This window comes from Drosophila bipectinata, chromosome 2L (assembly GCF_030179905.1).
Source record: "Drosophila bipectinata strain 14024-0381.07 chromosome 2L, DbipHiC1v2, whole genome shotgun sequence".
Lineage (NCBI taxonomy): Eukaryota > Metazoa > Arthropoda > Insecta > Diptera > Drosophilidae > Drosophila > Drosophila bipectinata.
Genome location: NC_091736.1, coordinates 1,592,806 through 1,612,582, shown reverse-complemented (window position 1 = coordinate 1,612,582; position 19,777 = coordinate 1,592,806). Strand labels below are relative to the sequence as shown.

General features: G+C 44.5%; 2 protein-coding genes across 2 annotated transcripts in view; one reads left to right on the top strand and one right to left on the bottom strand.

The window, feature by feature from the left end:
- The window catches only part of DIP-kappa (Dpr-interacting protein kappa), a 43,731-nt gene that overhangs the window by 17,265 nt on the left and 6,689 nt on the right, over positions 1 to 19,777 (bottom strand). The gene's annotated exons all lie outside the window — the stretch shown is intronic.
- Gpo3 (Glycerophosphate oxidase 3) lies at positions 14,886 to 17,628 on the top strand. The gene has a single exon (XM_017250178.3). The coding sequence runs from the start codon at positions 15,063 to 15,065 to the stop codon at positions 17,349 to 17,351; it is 2,289 nt and encodes a 762-aa protein (XP_017105667.2). The 5' UTR covers positions 14,886 to 15,062; the 3' UTR covers positions 17,352 to 17,628.

The window sequence follows — 19,777 nt, the reverse complement described above, 5'->3', positions numbered from 1 at the left end:
ACTACATATTTAAATCGCTGCCAGGGTGCATCCCAACCAAAATCTCTATCCATACACGGAGTTCTCCAAGTCCTGACAATGTAATCACTGGCAATACATTGTGAGTCCTGGGCACGGAGTTGTTCAATTGCAGGCTCGGACTGATCGATGGCGGGCGATACAGCAAAACTCATTAAGAACTTTAATTAAATCGAGTACCGGCAAGGGCGCTGCAGAAAGAAAACCCATTATTCATAACGACACGAAGTCTGCGAAGGACCGAAAATCTGCGTCCAGCTGCAACAGGCAGTGGCAGTTGCAACAGCTCAAAGTCAGTTCGCCCCCGAGCCAGCTGCCTTTCTGCAGCCAGTTGCAAATAAAAACAAAATATGTGCGAAAATGTGTCAGAAAGTGAGCGAAAACATAAAACATGCCAGCAAGAAGCTGGGTGGACGCAGGGTCAGGTCTCTCCTTATGAGTTATGTTGCCAGCACGTCGGAATCAGTTTAGCTCCTGCGGAGTGGCTGACAGGTTCTCGTAGGTCCTTCAGGTTTTGGCCAGAGCTCTTTATACTTAGATGCTTAAACTTTAAATAAATAATGATCATGACAAATGCCGGAGAAGAGATCTTAACTAGCAGGAATTATGCAAATATAATAGCGGGCTCTTAATTATGGCCCAAGTTTAACTAGGTCAGCTTTTTTCTTACTCTGATGTTTAGCGAAGATAATTTTTCAACAAACAAATTCTGCGGGACTTTCTTTGGCTTTTTTCCATAATTGTCCGTTGTCTTGTTGATATGTCTTTAAACAACATCTAAAAGAGTATAAGCTGAGTATTTAACAAGAAAAGAAAGTTCATTTCGGGTGGCATTTTTTAATAAAGTTTTATTACATAAATATAAATTTCCTCAAACAAAAACTAACCCATTTCTCTTTCTATATTCTTACAAAGTTTATCAAGGAAAAAGGGAAATTACATTTTAAGCTTATAAAATATTTATAATATTTACGACATAAATGTTTCACAATAATTTTAACTTTTTTCTGTGAAACTTTCAGGTCCTTTCCCACTCCTAGAGGAGTTTTTGGATATTTCTGATTAAAACCAGTCAGCGGCACTCACTCAACTCTTTGACTTACCGAGAAAATCCCACTCGCTCACTGCGACGAGGTGACACAGTCAAAATGAAAGTGCATGCAAATTGCATGGCCATCAAAGTGGCTGACACTGTGCCGCACATTACTCATACGCCGTGTTGTGTGTCAGCGCCTCGACGTCCTCTCGTCGACATCCTGCCAAAGATGCCGAGCACACACAATGCCATGCCGAAGAAGCGAGGCGCGTCGTAAGTGAATTTATTTCAAACAATTATGTAGCAATTAACAAACAGATGACGGCAATTAAACTGCCGACTTCGGAGTGGGGGAAGTTGCAAGTTGAGCTGTGTCAAGTGCTGCCATCGACAGCGCAGTCGGCTGTATGCCGTATACCGTATGCCACATGCTGCAGTTGCAGTTGCATTATTCATGCAATATTTCACACACTTACGCGCTGTGAAGTGCACTTCACGCCTGCCGCCCAATTACTCCGGTCTGGTTAATTTTTCAATAATTCAGTTGACCGGGAATTGTGCTTCCTCCGATGGATTAAGTATACGCCGCGTTGTCTTTCCGGCGACTGGGATTGCGTGACTCAAGTGCCGATTGCTCGATCGCTTTTTAGTTGCCTGCAGTTTAAACCGTGCCCGCTGTTTGTTGCATACTTGGGGCGAGCTGGCTCGAAATCAACCTCGACGAGCATTTCCGGGTAACAGTTCCGGCCGCAGAAACCACTTTACAAATTAAGTTGTCAACAATTTCAGCCATATCGCAACGATATAATCTTCACACCTAAATTATTTACGTTAAAAGCTCACAAGCACACACAATGCAGACAGAAACACACACAAATATGTACGAGTGTGTATATATACGACTTGTTAGCCGTCTCTCATGCAATAAAACGTTCAGTTCCTCGTACGCCTGTCGCCGCTTCACGGCTCTTGTTTCTGTTTCTGTTGAACCTTTTGTTTAATAAATTATGTAAAATGCGCCAAATTGAATTTGAAATTCATGCAGCCTTTTGCCTGGTTATGGGAATTAAGATATGTCGACAGTCGGATACAGTCAGGGGGCCAGGGGGAAACCTTCCACACGGAAAATGGAAATGGGAGTGCCAGACATGGAGTCGCCATTTTCAGCTTGGCACGTACAGACATTTAACATATGACTCGGATTTCGGCTTTTATGGCGGGGAATACGGTTATGTGTGGTCTGGGTATGGCTGGGAATTCTTTAGATGGAGGTGTGAATTGGTCTGATTAAATTTAATGAGTTTAATATTTAAATTTGTGCCTGTTTAGCAGATTGTTTTGATACCTAAATAAGGATGGACAATTGGTTGTTTTCCAGGGAACTTCTTATAGACAAAACTTTTGTCCTAACTACTTCAAGTAGGTCATAAACCAGGCCAACTTCTTCGACACTATAAAAACTAATGGATTTGCTTATAGCGTACCAGGGCAAATATGCAATCGTAAACATAATTTACTCCAGGCAGGAGGCATTTCGAGCCGAGTTCGTGGAAATAATAATTAGACTGGATCCTTGGATCGCCAGGACCAACCCGAACGGACTCCCAGAATTGTAAATGAAGTGTGAACCAGAGTTTTTGTGGTGACGCCCTTCTCTGGGATGGCCTCCGAAAATAAGACAAAAGGCGAAAAAATACGTTGCCTTTTGAGACATTATTAAAAGTTTTTCTTTTCCCCTTTTTTCCGTTTTGTGGGCTACTTTTAGGGGCAGTCATTTACATTAACATCCTTTCATCCCGAGTTGACAAAAATATCAAAATGAAATTGCTGCATAATTTGTACTTTCCGCCTCGCGTCTTCATTTCTGTTTGCCCAGTGACTTTGGGGCGAAAACTTTTCTATTAATTTTTGTGGCGGTTGGCGGTGGCAGTGGCTCTGACTGTGGCTGTGGCTGTCATTTGGCGGCCAGCAAAGTGTAAATAAATACAACCAGCTCGCTCCACCCACGCTGTTTTTGTGGCAATTCCTTATCTTGTGGGCCGACGAAGCGCAAACTTAAATTAAAATGTTGGCAGGACATTCGTTGAATTATTCAGTAACTTTCTTGGCAAACTCTTTGGTTTTATTCCTTTTTTTTATTGCGGTTGAAAGAAAGTGAGCCTTTTTTTTTTTTTTTTTGTTGCCATCACTGCGACATCTGTTTGAATGTTTTTTGGGAATTCCACTTGGAGTCTTCATAATTAAAAGTCAACATTAAATGAAAAAGATGTGGGCTATTATGCTTATTGATTATTAAATTTTTGGACATTTTTCATATGCCACAATATAAATAAATGTGTATATTTTTATACATGGTTTGTTGGACTATTAAAGCCTCTAAATCTTGCCCTCCTTTTTGGCTCCCAACCGTTTAACTTAAATTGCCGTAAATTTCAACAGGCTGTCGCCGAGCAGCAATGGGCATAAAAAATGAATGCGGCCAACTTGACTTCAATCCGGCAAGTGGATGAGGCCCAATTTCAGCCCAGTTCCAGCCTCTGTTTCAGTTCCTCCAACTTGAGTTCCTCGGGCAACCAGACGATCCGAAGTGGCAAAGGCCAGAAAGTCAACCGGTCGCTTTTCACTTTGGCTCCTCCTGCCAGTGTATCCGCTGGGCATAATTTCCCAATTGCAGGCTCATGAGCCACACAAGCACACACGCACATCCAAGGACTGAAGATGGAAAATCCCTTTAGCCGGCTTTCAACATCCTCCCTCTTAGCCAGGATTCCCTCTTCAATCAAGCACAATGGGCCGTTGAATCTCTTGAGTACACATACATACATATAAAGCAAGAACACTTGGCCCCGGTCAGTTCTCAGTTACGCATTGGCCACGCCCCCTGACCACCAAACCGCCCATCCTACCACCCCAGCCATACTGCCACTCGTACTGCCCACTTGTTATTTATATTATGACCACTCACAGTTGTTGGCTCATTGTCATAAATTTTCTCAAGTGTTTGCTCTGCGGCCCCATCCGGAAAAGTGAAAGTGGGTGAAAGTATAAGGAATAAAATATAAACGGAGGAAAAGATTTCCTTGGCCGTGTGTAAAATGTTTGCCAGTTTATTCTTTGTTTTTCCTCCCCATTGCTTTGTTTTCCTTTGCTTGTTTGCTGGTCGCCCGGAGGTCCTTTGTCGATTCACAAGCGGAGTCTCCTGGCCAATTTAATAAATTCCATAAATAGTTTAGCTGCAAGTGATGTATTTGAAGGCTAGCCAATTTTTTTTTATGGTTACCTACTCCTACAAAGGGTAAAGGATTAAATTATTAAACTGAAATTCATAATCCAGTCAATTGTTCTACATGCTCGCCAATTAAACCGACTAATCCCCCAGATATCCACCCTTAACATACTCTCCAAATATAAGGTATGCCATTTAATTACACCTGAGGCGGTGCAGTGGCTAAGGTGAAAAGAAAGTACTGGGGAAAGTTTTCAACACGCTCGGCCGGAAGTTGGAGGTGCTCGATTCAAACATGCTGGAGCAGCCACTAAGCGCATAATCTTGTAAACTTGGCAAAAATTCTTCAAATGCCATAACTAAAATAAGCAAACGCCCAGGGATCCTGGAGAAATGCAGAGCGAGGAAGGCTGCGGTGGAGAAAGGAGTGAAACATATTGTCCCGGAGGGCAGTACCAGATTCCGAGAATGGCTTCTTTGCCAAAGTTTCTGCAATGCAATGGAGATGGTGCAAATGCTTGATGCAAATTATATGGCCCGGAGGTTAACTAGGGTCGTTTAGCAAATGCCTAGCAAAAAGAGGCCGTTCTCTAAACGGAATAACTAGAGGTGAGCTCGTGACATAACACTCCAGGGACGGTATATTAATATCTTTAAATAGGTTTATTTAAAAATTACAACGAATTGAACGAAATAAACTTATTTAAACGATTTCTAGATCGATTCTTTACCAATCTTCACAAAAATCTTGTGATCCAAATGGAAACAAATGGGATCCCTTGAAAATGGAGTTTTCCCCTTATGGCCCACACCAATGGCTATAACTTTCCCAATTCTCATACGATTCTCAAGCGGAGTACCTTAAACGATTTCTGGTACGATTCGCCACCATTCTGCATCAAAATCCTGAGACAAAATATTTTTTGGATTTTTTGTCCATTTTTCGTGAGGGGTTTCCTGAAAATGGGGCTTTTCCCTATATGGGCCACAGTGATGGCTGTATCTTCCCCAATTCTCATCCGATTCTTAAGCGGAGTACCTTAAACGATTCCTAGATCGATTCTCCACCATTCTGCATCAAAATCCTGAGACAAAATATTTTTTGGATTTTTTGTCCATTTTTCGTGAAGGGATCCCTTGAAAATGTGGTTTTCCCCTATAGGGCCCACAGTGATGGCTATATTTTCCCCAATTCTCATCCGATTCTCAAGCGGAGTACCTTAAACGATTTCTGGATCGATTCGCCACCATTCTGCATCAAAATCCTGAGACAAAATATTTGTTGGATTTTTTGTCCATTTTTCGTGAGGGGATCCCTTGAAAATGTGGTTTTCCCCTATAGGGCCCACAGTGATGTCTATATTATCCCCAATTCTCATCCGATTCTCAAGCGGAGTACCTTAAACGATTTCTGGATCGATTCGCCACCATTCTGCATCAAAATACTGAAACAAAATATTTGTTGGATTTTTTGTCCATTTTTCGTGAGGGGATCCCTTGAAAATGTGGTTTTCCCCTATAGGGCCCACAGTGATGGCTATATTATCCCCAATTCTCATCCGATTCTCAAGCGGAGTACCTTAAACGATTTCTGGATCGATTCGCCACCATTCTGCATCAAAATACTGAAACAAAATATTTTTTGGATTTTTTGTCCATTTTTCGTGAGGGGATCCCTTGAAAATGTGGTTTTCCCCTATAGGGCCCACAGTGATGGCTATATCTTCCCCAATTCTCATCCGATTCTCAAGCGGAGTACCTTAAACGATTCCTAGATCGATTCTCCACCATTCTGCATCAAAATCCTGAGACAAAATATTTTCTAGATTTTTCGTCCATTTTTCGTGATGGGTTTCCTGAAAATGGGGCTTTTCCCTATATGGGCCACAGTGATGGCTGTATCTTCCCCAATTCTCATCCGATTCTTAAGCGGAGTACCTTAAACGATTCCTAGATCGATTCGCCACCATTCTGCATCAAAATCCTGAGACAAAATATTTTTTGGATTTTTTGTCCATTTTTCGTGAGGGGATCCCTTGAAAATGTGGTTTTCCCCTATAGGGCCCACAGTGATGGCTATATTTTCCCCAATTCTCATCCGATTCTCAAGCGGAGTACCTTAAACGATTTCTGGATCGATTTGCCACCATTCTGCATCAAAATCCTGAGACAAAATATTTTTTGGATTTTTGGTTAATTATTTTGCACCATTGAATAGTGCACTATTGAAATATCTTAACAATAGCCTTAACTTTAGCATAAAACCCATCAATAGTTTTTTAATTTATTAAATAACTCTTTAAGACTTCTGCTGTACATCACGCTGCCATCTCTATTGCAATCCGCCGTCTTTTTATGAGTCCTGCATACATTGGCATTCATGAGAGTGAGTCGAGTATTTCCCCAGAACGGTGGGATGTGGCATGTGAATCCTGGCTAAGCGAAGTACTTCGAAGAGCAAGAGGTGGATGTCAGGCGGGCACAGTCTGGGCTGCACCTCCCCAACCCAACAACAATGACAAGTACAATAAATGCCTTTCAACTGCGGTTTCACATGCACTTGAAGTGTAGTGCCCTGGCGAACTGGGAAAGGGGTTAACTCCGGGTCAGGGTCGGGGGGAGTCTGTAGCAGCAGCAGGGTCTGGGGTTCTGGGGGCCTGGGTGGGCGCCAGTGTCATAAGCCTCAAGTGCTATTTGCAGTGAAGTGCCCCATACATTTGTAAAGTATGATAGTTTGGGTGTTTCAGTCCGTCTGAGGCCGTACTTTACTTCTTCTGCTCCTAATGAAACTTTATCCCCGGAGTGGAAAAAGTCTAGCCATCTGGCCAAACTCCGTCCAAACATCTGGTTCTAGGCTTCTTCCCAAACTATTTTTCTCGGTAACTGTTTCGGAACTGGCTGTTGCCTGTATCTGTTTTGGAAAACCACTCCCATTTCATAAATGAAAACCAAAAACATGCTTGAACATTTTTTCAAATCTCCTGAAATCTGCCCAATTGTATTAAATGGAAAGAAAAATCGAAAATATCACTTGCAATTACTTGGCCAATCGAGTCAGGTGGAAATAAGAAGTATTTGGCAAAGAACAAATACCAGGAAACTGTTCGAGAAGCTAAGGAATTCACTTCCAATGGGTGGCAGGGCACTTCAATGTCGGAAAGTAATTAAGATTGATGTGTTTATGCCAAAGTGCTGGGCTTCTACCAAACAACATTCGTGTCTGGAAATCACAGGTTGTTTCGTTTCGATTTTGCGCAGCTTGCTCCTACGGTTCGCCTTTTTCAATTATTGATGAACTTCGATTTGGCTTTTGTTTCAAGTGTACATCTTACAGTAATTAGCCCACCTAGCCCTTACGATTTTGGTCCGTTTAAAGTTCTACTTGGGATTACTGACTCTATTGTGGGATTTATTCGTGGCCGGGTCTATCAAAATGCCCTGGCAGTCGATGAACTGATTGACATGCACAAGAAAAAGGATTCGGCATGCCAGGTGTGTGTACGTATGCAAATTTCAGTCAGTGTGGCCATTGGGCGGACTCTTGGCCCCCCTCTGGATCCATGGCTGCTGTGGTTAACCGCATGGCCAGGATTCTTTCTCGCCTATTGGTTGGTCAGGTGTCTGTCAGATTCCGAGACACTTGAACTTCAATTGCCCAGTCAAAATGTCAATGAAGCACTTAAAGTTCGCCTGCCTCTAATGGCTAACGGAACGGAAAAGTTGGAAATGAAAAAGTATTGAGTTTCTCCGAGTCTGCCAACGGAGATATCAATAAAAGCAATTAACTTTTCTATTAACGAAATTGTCTGCGATAAATGCACTGAATTGGGAAACCCCTGAAAAATGCATGCCCAGAGCCGGCACAACATCATCAATATCAACCACACCATTGTATCCTCCGCCACTTCATCCCACATCCTCATCATCATCATCATCAAAATCAACAAGCAGCGCATCATCTGTAAAAACAATCAAAACCAGGGAGCGGTAGCGGCAATTTTCCGAGCCCCGAACCATAGGCAGCTTCGTTTCCCGGGTTTTCCCGCGTCGGGGAGTTCATCAAATCGAGCAGGAAAGGAGGAAATAAAGCGAGGCTGGGCGTCGGTGGGAAAACGAAAAAATTTAGGAGCGCCAGTCTCCGAGTGAGTCTGTGTACATGTGGTCGTTATTGTTATTGCTTTTTGCCCAACTCCGGCTTCCAATGCAGCGTGCGTCTATTTGGATGGCCAAGAAACAATACACGGTCTGTTGGTGTTCTCTGTATGTTACTAGGTGTATGTGGTGGGCCCTGTTGTTTTTGGCCTGATGCCAGAAACATCTTCATCATCAAAAAACATGAGAGTCCTTCGGCCCATAGAGCCTTACGAAATTAACATACAGGAAAATCGCCGATGGGAGATAGGTCCTACGAAGGGACTAGCTTCAAAAACTAGAAAATATGCCACAAGGCGCTAGGCTTTTCAAAAAGTTGAAGGAATTTCTTCCATAATTGTGGCTATTTAAAGTACTTTTCATATTTTTTGTAGATATGTATGCCTGATTCAAACTTAAGGATAATTACATAAATGCTATAGCATACTTTGCGGCTCGAAATAACCATTTAGGCGGACCAACTTTCCATGAAATTCAATCAGGTGGGAAGCTTAAAGTGTTGGCCGTAGAAAAACCCTTAACGGAACGCTTTCCGGGCAATTAAATAAACACAATTTTCAAATTGTATTTAAAGTACAAGCTGGCCCCAATCGCCTTAGTCGGGGAGCTGCTTAGAGAACGAGTCGGCCAGAAAAAGGCCGCTTAACTTCCGGTCAAATACACAAAGACACACACCCACATCTGGCCCAGCTTGAACTTCAACCTACGAAATCCGCAACCTTCAACCGTACGGCCCATGGCCTAGGGTCCTTGGCACGTCCGAGTGCAAAATTTACTTAGCCCCGAAGGAGGCAAAGTGTGAAAAAGCCGACGAAATGTTGTTATCTAAATGCGCGCTGAACTTTTCAAGCGAAAGGATAGAGAATGGAACACAAAGGCGAACCCTTGGACAAAGGATACACTCATCTATATGTATTTGGATAAAGCCCACACAGATTGCCCCAATGCGCTTATTAAAATCCTTTTAAAACTGTAGCCGACTGCCGACTAGAAAATCAATTAAGTCGAATACACTTCCTCCAGAATAATTGCTTTCGGAACTGGAGAGAACTGCCGGCAGCCGAAAACTTTTCTGCGAATAAACTTCAGCTCCAATAACGAGCTAAGTGAAGCGTTAAGGCCTAATGGCAATTTGGGCGATTTTTATAAAGCCTTAATCGTAGGGTCACAAAGGCCATAATGGGTTTGCTAAACGTTTAGTTTCAAAATATAAAATTTTATAGTTTGATTTGGACTTTAAAGTAAAGTAGTACAAATTAAGAACAAATCTTGCAATTAGTTTAAGTAATTCCCACTAATTAATAAGCATCCTTTAGTCGAGCATTTCTTTCCTTTTTTGGACATAAATTTAAATCAAGTGCTCTTGAGATTCTTTTTTGCCAAAAATTGTTAAAGTTTAACAAGTCGGTTAATTAAATTTGTTGTTTTCGCAAAGGATTCGGGTTTCGATAGCAGGCTGTGTTTGGGCCTTTGGGGTCTAAGTGATTTGTTAATTTGTAATAATACGAACGCCAACTGGCTACCGCAATTAACGATAATGAATGGGCTGCCGATTTTGATTCTAGAGGGCAGCTATTAGCCGTAATTGTAAACTTTTTACGTTGCCGAAAGTCAAAGTGAAATTAGCATGCCCAATGGGCATAATTTGTGAAAAGAAAGCCAAACCACTCACGCCTCCCAAACACTCTGCACGGGGGGCGTGGTCCGGGCTCTGATTGCCCCCGGAACGTGTTTACAAGCGTTAAGCGGAGCGCCATTAAATGTTATGGTCGTGTGGCAAAAACCCAGCCACATTCCGACCAGGTGATAAAGTGTCGATGGTGGCTTGTATCAGTGCGAGGGTGGATCCAGGTGAGCTGTCCGGATGTCCCATTGCATTGAGGGACTAGGATTCGAAATAGAAAACTTTTTTCCCCCTGAAACTTCTGGATTTTTAATGGAAGTCAAGGGTTTGAAGCGTCGGGGTAAATAGAAAAATTGCAAAACTTACTGAAGGGCAGCCAAAATTGATTCTGGATTTGGTCAGCGACTTACCTGAAAGAAATAGGAAAAAAAATTTAAAGTTTTCTATAAGATTTTTAATTGCATTTATAAGCTTAGTTTCTATGTTATCCATATGTTTTCTATTCTTTATAAAATCTTATTATTTACCATAACAATATTCCACAAAAATGTGAAACATTTTTTTTAATTTTCACCTTTTTAGAATACCTGTATTTTAATTTCTAATTAACTCTGAAAATATCCAAGGTGTGTGGTCCAACCTCATTGAAAAAGATAATAGTTGGAAACTGCATCTGACATTCCACACCAAACCCCTCGCCAAACGCCTGATTTCATTCAGAGCTTCCGTATTTAAATAAACTGCACCCCGGGGCTGCTTAGCATTCACGGGAAGAGCCGGAGTCCTGCAGGACTAAAACAAGAGCAGGATGCGAGGCAACCACAAGCTTACTGTAGCATAACTAAAAAGCAAATAGGGAATCTGTATGGGGGGTCTGATGGGTGCGGGCCTGGGGCTGGAGCTGGGGATGGTAATCGGGATCGAGGGGTGCTCACCGCAGGAGTTGAACCTGCTGCTTGTGGCAAACACAAATAAATGGAACGACCGCAGAATGACCATCGAGGCAGCAATTAAAAATCCCTCCCTGGGGCAAACAAAGGAGCCGCTAATGCCTTGCCCCATTGAGCCATTAATTTCCCAACAAAGCCAAGATGGTCGTGGAGTACACCCACCTGCTCACTTCCATTGGAGGAGGGGTTGGCGGTGGTCATTGGCTTTGAGGCTTTGCAACCTTTGCAATTTGTCCCCATCGATTAGTGTCCAGAGCTCGTCGTCTACGGCTGACAGAATGACAGCCATGTCCACGTCTATTATTTTCAACTTAACATGGCGCGCGCCTCTGACAATTGCTCGGAACACTTACCCCGCCCGGGTGACGCCTCCAAAAGGACCTCAGTTCCCGTGTACACCTTCGCAATGCCACTTGCTCGCCGCAAAACTGCACAATGGCCGACCTACAACTCACTTCCTTCCGCCGCATGTCGGCCACGCCCTTGTGTCGCCCATTCCCCACCTGAATTCCCAGCCCCTTTCCTTGTAATATCTTTAATGCTCCTTTCTTTTTTGCCCCTTTTGCCGCCAGGACCTCTAGTCCGTCGTTGAAACGTGTGTCCAGCGGAAATGACAACGACAGTGGCAATTACATTGTTGCATGACACAAATAGTGTTGCCGACAACAACGAGAACAACAATTGCCAAGATATGGGTTAAAGGATAGCAGGAAAATACAAATTATTTCTTGTTGAGACAGCAACAATTGTATACTCTGTTTTGACATTGAAAAGGGGAATTTAGAGGAGTTTTAGGACTTTTTTTCTAAGAACTTGGGAGCCATTTATACGAGCCAAAATATTAAAAATGATTGATATTAAACACCTTTTACTTAGGCACTCAAACAGTGAATTTTAATTAATTTTAAAGAGCCTCTTTAATTGAAAAATATATTATTTTAAAACATAATTATACCTTTTAAATTATTCCTATAAGTAAAGCGAAACAATTGCTGCAACGCTGAATGGCAACTTAAATACCTCTGCAGTGACAACTGCTTAAATTATATTTTGCAATTAAATGAAATAAAAGCGAGAATATAAATTTCTGTTTGGCTTGGAAAAATCGAATAAAAATATAAAACTGCTGCAGTGTCCGACCGTAAGGTTCGAGCTCTGCGTGTTTTGCTCTGCGGCGGTAAAAGGTAAAAATTTAATTGATGTCCAGTCGTAAAAAATGTGTCGTTCTCACTTGCGCTTTAAACGCGCCTCTGACTGCCCGTTGTTTGCTTGAATTGTTATCAATTGTCCTTTCGTTAGTCCTCTGTCCTGGCCATATGCCGTGTCCTGACGTCGAAATGTCGTGTGTCCTGTCGTGCGTTTACCATTCTGAACACTGTTCAGCGCTACCCGGGCCGAGTGCCAAACTAATTGCTACAAATTAGCGCCTTTATGCTCGGGCCAACCAACTACTCGTCGCCCAGGCGAAGATCACGACTGGCTGAGCTGAGCCATTGTAAAGGACTTGGAGGGGTGTCCTGGTGCGTGTGCGACCCAATTACGCCACAATACACATTAATATGGCAACCGAATTTGCCTGAATCGCAGGCAATTGTATACGAATTTGGTGAAACAAATGAGATGTTTTCCACAGTAAAGTGAAACAAAAAGGGGGGTTTGTAGAGGAATAACTTTGAAGTCTCTTCAATAACTTTAAAATAAACGTTCTGGCCAAGAAATGAAAGCCACTTAACACTTCGTTGAATGCCTGTCGAAGCGCAAAAAATCGTTTTTTTTGAATTATTTTAATTTAGGAACTCAGACTCAGATTTCATCCTGAGCTTTTTCGCAAAAATGTGCTGAAGTATATTAGACAAATTTGGTGCACTTGTTTGCGTTTGCTCCGCCTGTGATTTGCTTTAGGAATGCTTATTTTTATTTATTTTTTTGTACCATTATTATAATTTTTTTTTTTTTCTCGGAGAAAGGCAGCACGGGCAGACGACAATTTGTGTCGCCCGGTTGTCAGGACAATAACAACGACAACGGCAAGGACAACAGCCCAGCGTAATAATAAATGAGAAGTGGAAAAGTTTTGCCGCCGCCGTGCTTATTGTCAAGCTCGGCCAGGCCATAAAAAACAAACTTCAATAGCAATAAGGCAACAAGGAGCGAGCCGAGGAAAAAAAATGCGACCGAAAAAAACAATGTCGGACCAAAAGAACAACGGTGGACGAAACAAAAACAGTTAGAGGAAAAGTTCAAGGCACTGACTTTATAGCTGCAATATTGCCCGCAGGGTGTGGGTGGGCAGGGGCCGGCAGGCGCTGAGAGCGGTTGGGGGTGGGGGAAAGGTGAGCCACACGCCAGCAACAGTGAGCCACAAAACAAAGCCAGTTGCAACAAGAAGGCAAAACAAAAAAAAAAAAAAAGAAAGTAGAGAGGGTGAAGGCAGCCAGGAAGCAACAAGGCCACGCCGTATCCCGCCAAATGTGTTGAGGCACTTTGGCGAGGTAACGAAATGTAACAAAGTGCCGGGGAAAAGTGGCAGGCGGTCGGGTGGCCCGTGAGGGGGCATTAGGTCAGACCCGCTGTGTGGCTTACTCCGGAAATTTGTGTTTGGTAGGCGGCTGGTATTGCCTTGACTGCCCTTTTTTGGCCATGATAGCAACGGGAAGAGGATCAAACACGTTAATACTTTTAAGTACATCCGAAAGATTTATCTTTTAGTTAGCACTTCTAAGTTTAAGCTTAAATAAAGTTAGTGTTTTGATAGACGTTCTTTAAAAAAATTGCTTTAATAATTAACTAAAACTCCCAATGATTGATGGATTGTCTAGCTAAACTTTGACCTACAGCCAATTACAGCGATGCCATATGTATCAATATTGTGGTCGATCAGCAATTGAATATTTATCTTTTTCGAAGCACCATATTAATGACCAGGCCAATGACAAAAGGATAATGGACGAGGTGGACACGCAAAGTCAAAACCCAAAGGCATTCCCGGTGGACATTAGGCCGACAATCGAGGTAAACACTTGGGGCCAAATGGGGAAAGGTGAACAATACCGCGGACACCTCGGTGGACAGGCCCCCGGGAACATTAATAAAGTCAATAGACGAACAATAGTTGAAAATTAACAAATGAATTGAAATTACTTAAACAAACTCATTAGGCGGCGGCCTGTCATAGTCCAGGAGCAATGTTGACACCAATAGGACGCGTCCTTCCCCCCAGGGATCCGCAGACAGGCATTAATATTCCAGCTCAAGGAGCACAAGGTAGGGGCCCGGTGTTTTTATTCTTGCCCCCTAAGCACTAGCCACCGCCCCGGTAATCGTCCATCAAATGGTCGGGTTATTCTACCCGTTCTCGTTCCCGATATAGCCTGTAATTAAATTTTCCAACGTTAATGTGCTAAGCATTGTAATTTACCCTCTCTGGGCCAGAGGAGACTACGCCCCTGTCCGCCTGTCCGCCTGCCAGTCACGAGTTTAAATTGTCAGGAACTGTGACAGGTCGACACCTTTGGCCCAGGTGCGGGGCGACAAGCCGCATATCTATAATTTTCATTAATTTTAATTGGCTTTGGGTGTGGGCGAGCGGCGAGCGGCGTTCGGCGGCTTTCATTTATAATTTATTCGCCTCTTATTGAATTTAATACTTGTATTTTGAGTCTTTATGGCTTTGTGCAAAAATAGTGTATCGCTTGAAAGGATATTTACTTGTAGGCCGGATAAAGGAGATTCTTTACAGTTTTGACCTAAGACCTTAGACGAAAGTTTGCCATAGGGTGGCTACAATGCATGGTTTAATGTGTAACTAAGTTGATTAATTTCATATTCCAAGGAATCTGAAGACTTTTTTTTCCTAGTAGTAGGTTCCTAGTCCGAATCCTAGTAGGTTGGCACTAGTTGCCGTTACAACATAAATATTTTAAGTGTTTTCTTTTAGCCTAAAACCCAGTTCTGGAAATTTTTCGATATTTTTTGTAGTGCTTCAAAGGATGAGAAGCCCGGTGAAATTCAAAATTCCAAGTGTAGCCTGCAATTGAGAGATTTCCATCAGCTAGGATGTTGTCCAAGCTTTGCGTCGGTTTTCGGCCCCTGGAGGTGCGGTATCTGATACGCCACGCCAGCTTGCTGGCTCATCACCAAAGCCACCACCTTCGCTTTCGTCCTCGCCTCCGGTTCCGCCTGAGAGGAATCGTCTGCCGGGAGGATCACTGCTGTGCCGGTCAGAAGACGGTGCCGTCGCGGGAAGAGCACATAGCCACATTGAAGGGCGAGGAATTCGATGTTCTGGTCATTGGGGGTGGGGCCGTGGGGTGCGGTTGCGCCGTGGACGCCGCCTGTCGCGGCCTCAAGACCGCCTTGGTGGAGGCCGATGACTTTGCCAGCGGGGTCAGCTCACGCAGCACCAAACTGATTGACGGCGTTGGCTCCTACCTGGCCGCCCTCCTCCAGAAGAAGGACCTCAATCAGCTGTACATCATGGTCCAGATGATGAACGAACGAGCCACCATGTTGAAGATAGCCCCCCACCTGAACCGGGTCCAGCCGATGCTCATACCATCCTACAGCGTGGTGGGCACGCCTCTTACATGGCTGGCCCTTAAGATCTACGACTTCATATCGGCGCACTCGAACGTGCGAGCCTCCCACTTCGTGTCCAAGGAGAAGACCCTCTACGAGTTTCCGCTCCTAAAAACCGAGGGGCTGCGGGGCGGGATCGTTTACTATGACGGGCAGATGGACGACGCCCGTATGTGCATCGCTCTCACCATGACCGCCGTGTGCCTGGGTGCAAGCGTGGCCAATCACACCGAGGTGGTTGAAATGGTGCCTCAGGACGGGTGCTGCCGGGTGGTGGGCGTCAAGGACAAGATTGCCGATGAGACATTCTACATCCAGGCCAGGGCAGTGATCAATGCCACTGGCACCAGCACAGACTTCATACGGAAAATGGACGAGGAGACCACCGCCCCCATTCTCCTTCCCTCGGTTGGCACCCACGTCACCCTGCCCCGGTACTTTGGCTCAAGTACTTACGGACTCCTCAGTCCGTCAAAGGATAAAAAGGATCCCACAATTGTCATGGTGCCATTCGAGAATCATACGCTGCTGGGTGTGCGTGAAGTAGAGCTGGACTTCATGGAGAGCTCTAAGAGCCCGTCCCCAGACCCAGAAGACGTGGACTGCTTGCTGGACACCGCAAGAGAGAGGATGGCACCCTGCGTGGAGTTGGAACGCTTCCACGTGCTTAGCGCCTGGACTGGCTTGCGTCCATCAGTTAGCTGTCCCAGCGGAAAACGGGAGGAAGAGGAGGAGGGCGATCGCACGCCGATCAGCAGCTACATGATCGAGGTGAGCAAGAATGGACTAATAACACTGGCGGGCGGGCGCTGGAGCACCTACCGTGTGATGGCCGCCCACGCCGTCGATATGGCCATCGAGACATGCGACCTTTGCGACGACCACGTGACCACGAGCTATACGGATGATCTCGAGCTGGACGGTGCCCAGGGCTACTGCTGCATGCTGCCGTTGGAACTTGTCCAGGACTATGGCGTGCCCATGGACGTGGCCCAGCACATATCCGACTCCTACGGCTACAACGGCCACGCCCTGCTCTCTCAAGCTCCGGACCGGAAGGGGCGCCTCCACCCAAGCTTCCCCTACATCGAGGCCGAGGTGCAGTACGCGGTCCGTAACGAGTACGCCTGCACGCTGGTGGACATCATCGCCCGACGGCTTCGCGTGGCCTTTGTCGATGCTGCTGCCACCCTGCACATGCTTCCCAAGATTCTCAAGGTGATGGCTGAGGAGAAGGAGTGGCAGGAGGAGCAGGCCACGCAGGAGTTGCTCCGCGCCCAAGAGTTTCTGGTTCGTCAGATGGGCCTCGGGTCGATAATCCGCCCCAAGAGCATGTGTCCGAACAAACAGGAGCCCAGGACAAAATCCACTCCGGAGGGATGCTGCTGTAACATTCCCAAACGCAAGGAGTGCCGCAGCTTCTCCTCAATGGGAGGCGCCTCCGTAAGATCAGCTGCGAGCTTAGCCTCGTCCTTTATGGCGCATCCGGCCTCAACACCTTCTGTTTCAAAAGTAACCGAAAAGCCATTGCCTATTACGTCTGGAATAACGACAAGCTCCGTGGAGTCCACGTCCCGGTACCCAGTTTTAAGAGCTTCTGTCTCCAAAGTAACCGCACCGCCATTGGCTTTTACGTCTGGAATCACGCATACCTCTGTGGAGTCAAGCTCCTCGTCTGAACATCAACCCAACACCCGGCAAAGAGGCTGGATCGATCGAAAGAAGGAAATTATTCTCAAGATTTGGCGTAACAAATTCATGTGCTGATCCGGCTCCAAACGAAAAACATTTTATTAGTCTTTCAAATTCGAGTTGAGCCCAGGTTGCATTCGATAGCACATGGGCTGAGCAACAAAGGGTTTCCTTTTGGGTCTATCTAGCCCCTCAAGAAGATGGACTTCCCTTCCTAGAGAAAACTCTACTGCAGAGCCAGCACACCGTTCAATACAAGTTTTGGCCCGACCTTTCCTCGAAATGGAACGTAATTGCAATTTTTGGATTCCGTGGATAAATTAAATACAGTCTGAGTTTTATTTCTTTTGGACTTGATTATTCTTAGTATTGTCTGAATGGGACGGATTCTTCAAATATTTGGAACATTGTACTTTTCTATTTATTAAAGTCTTTAAAGAACTACCATAAATTGGGAATCGAACATAAAATGAAAAGGATATTTATGGCATAGCAGAAATATATTTAACATTAATCACTTTTCCAAAATTCATTTTCCATAATTACAGTTTTAAAATTTAATATTTCAACTGGATACTTTTGCCTACTTTTGGGCTGCGATTGCCGAATGGCGGGCCATTCACGGAAGTCGTTAACGATTTGTTATGTTCTTCGATTTATTTATTATTTTTTTTCCATCCTTACTTTGGCAGTTTGGCGCCACGGCTGCTGCTGTCGTTTGTTTTTAATAAATTAGCTAAATTTTCGGGAGGATGTGGAAGGAGAAGGCGTTGCGACCCATTTTGAATTATTGTTATTGGGGCTGGAAAAACATTTCTAGCTTTTTGGCTCTTTTTATACCCTTGCAGAGGGTATTATAATTTTGTCCAAAAGTGTGCAACGCAGTGAAGGAGACATCTCCGACCCTATAAAGTATATATATTCTTGATCAGGATCACCTCCTGAGTTGATATGAGCATGTCCGTCTGTCCGTCTGTCCGTCTGTCCGTCTGTCTGTCCGTCTGTCTGTCCGTCTGTCTGTTTCTACGCAAACTAGTCTCTCAGTTTTAAAGCTATCGTCTTGAAACTTTGCACACACCCTTCTTTCCTTTGCACGCAGTATATAAGTCGGAACGGCCCGGATCGGCCGACTATATCCTATAGCTGCCATATAACTGATTGATCGGAAATGGTATAACTTTGGTGTTTTTAAAGTTAGAGAGTTCAAATTTTAGGTGAGAGCTATTTTTGGCAAAATAATACGACATGCTAAATTTCGTAAGGATCGGCCGACTATATCCTATAGCTGCCATATAACTGAACGATCGGAAATGACCCAACTTTAACCCAACTCGTGTTTTTGAAGATAGAAAGCTGGAACTTGGTACAGATTATATATTTGGTCAGTTGATCCGACCTACCAAATTTCATTAGGATCGGCCGACTATATCCTATAGCTGCCATATAACTGAACGATCGGAAATGGTACTTGGTAGAAATATCAACTTTCGTATTTTTGAAGATAGAAGTTTGGGACTTTTTTTAGATTTTGTATTGTAAAAAATTGGATTACATATTCCTATTGCCATAAGGATCGGCCAACTATATCCGATGTTTGCGATATATATCCGGTTTTAACTGCAAGGGTATATAAACTTCGGCTCCGCCCGAAGTTAGCTTTCCTTTCTTGTTTTTTGAATATGCTTATCGTCATACATTGCCTTATTTATTGGCTGATTGGGGAGGGTACTTCTGTCTGGTTGTGTGTGTGTCTGAGGTGTTGGAGGTGGTATATAAACATACATTCATACATGTACATATTCGTAGGCGCCATATTTTTTCCACTTGACTGCTCGTTAGCTACGCAAATGAGCTTTTTATGGCCACATTTTTAAAGTGAGTGGAAATTAAATGCATTGCGAGTCACTTTAATTTATGATTTTCACTTTTTTTTTGGGGTAACTCCAATATTTTGGCCTACTTGGACGCACTTTTTCTAACCTCCAGCTCCTGAGAAGCGTCAATTGTATCCACAACAGTTACAAATCCCATGCCCATCTCCTGCTGCAGAAACTTGATGGTACGCTGCATTTCGGCATCCTGAACCGGCTTGCTCCACTTGAGCCTTTGGGCCATGATTTCGACCACACGCGGTAGCATGTGGGTGGCGGCGGCCACGTCCAGGAAGGCGACCCTCATCCGGCGGGCCAGAACGTCGAAGGCCGTCAAGGCGAACTCGTACTCGACCGCATAGTGCACCTCGGCCTCAATGTGGGGGAACTGGGGATGCAACTTCTGGTGCGCGGTGTCGAAAGCCGTCAGCAGCCGGAAGGCATTGCATCCGTACGAGTGGACGAGGTGGTTGGCCACATCGTATGTTACTCCAAAGCACTGCACCAGATCCGTGGCCAACTGCGCCGTGTAGCCGACTGACCCGTCCAGGGGAATGTTTCTAGTACGGCACGGGCAGAGGACCGGCAGCTGGAAATGCCGCACTGCCGCTTCCACAGCGGCTTCGGCCA

Excerpts from the sequence above, each read along its gene's own strand:
- Gpo3 (XM_017250178.3), top strand. The coding sequence starts at position 15,063 with ATGTTGTCCAAGCTTTGCGTCGGTTTTCGGCCCCTGGAGGTGCGGTAT.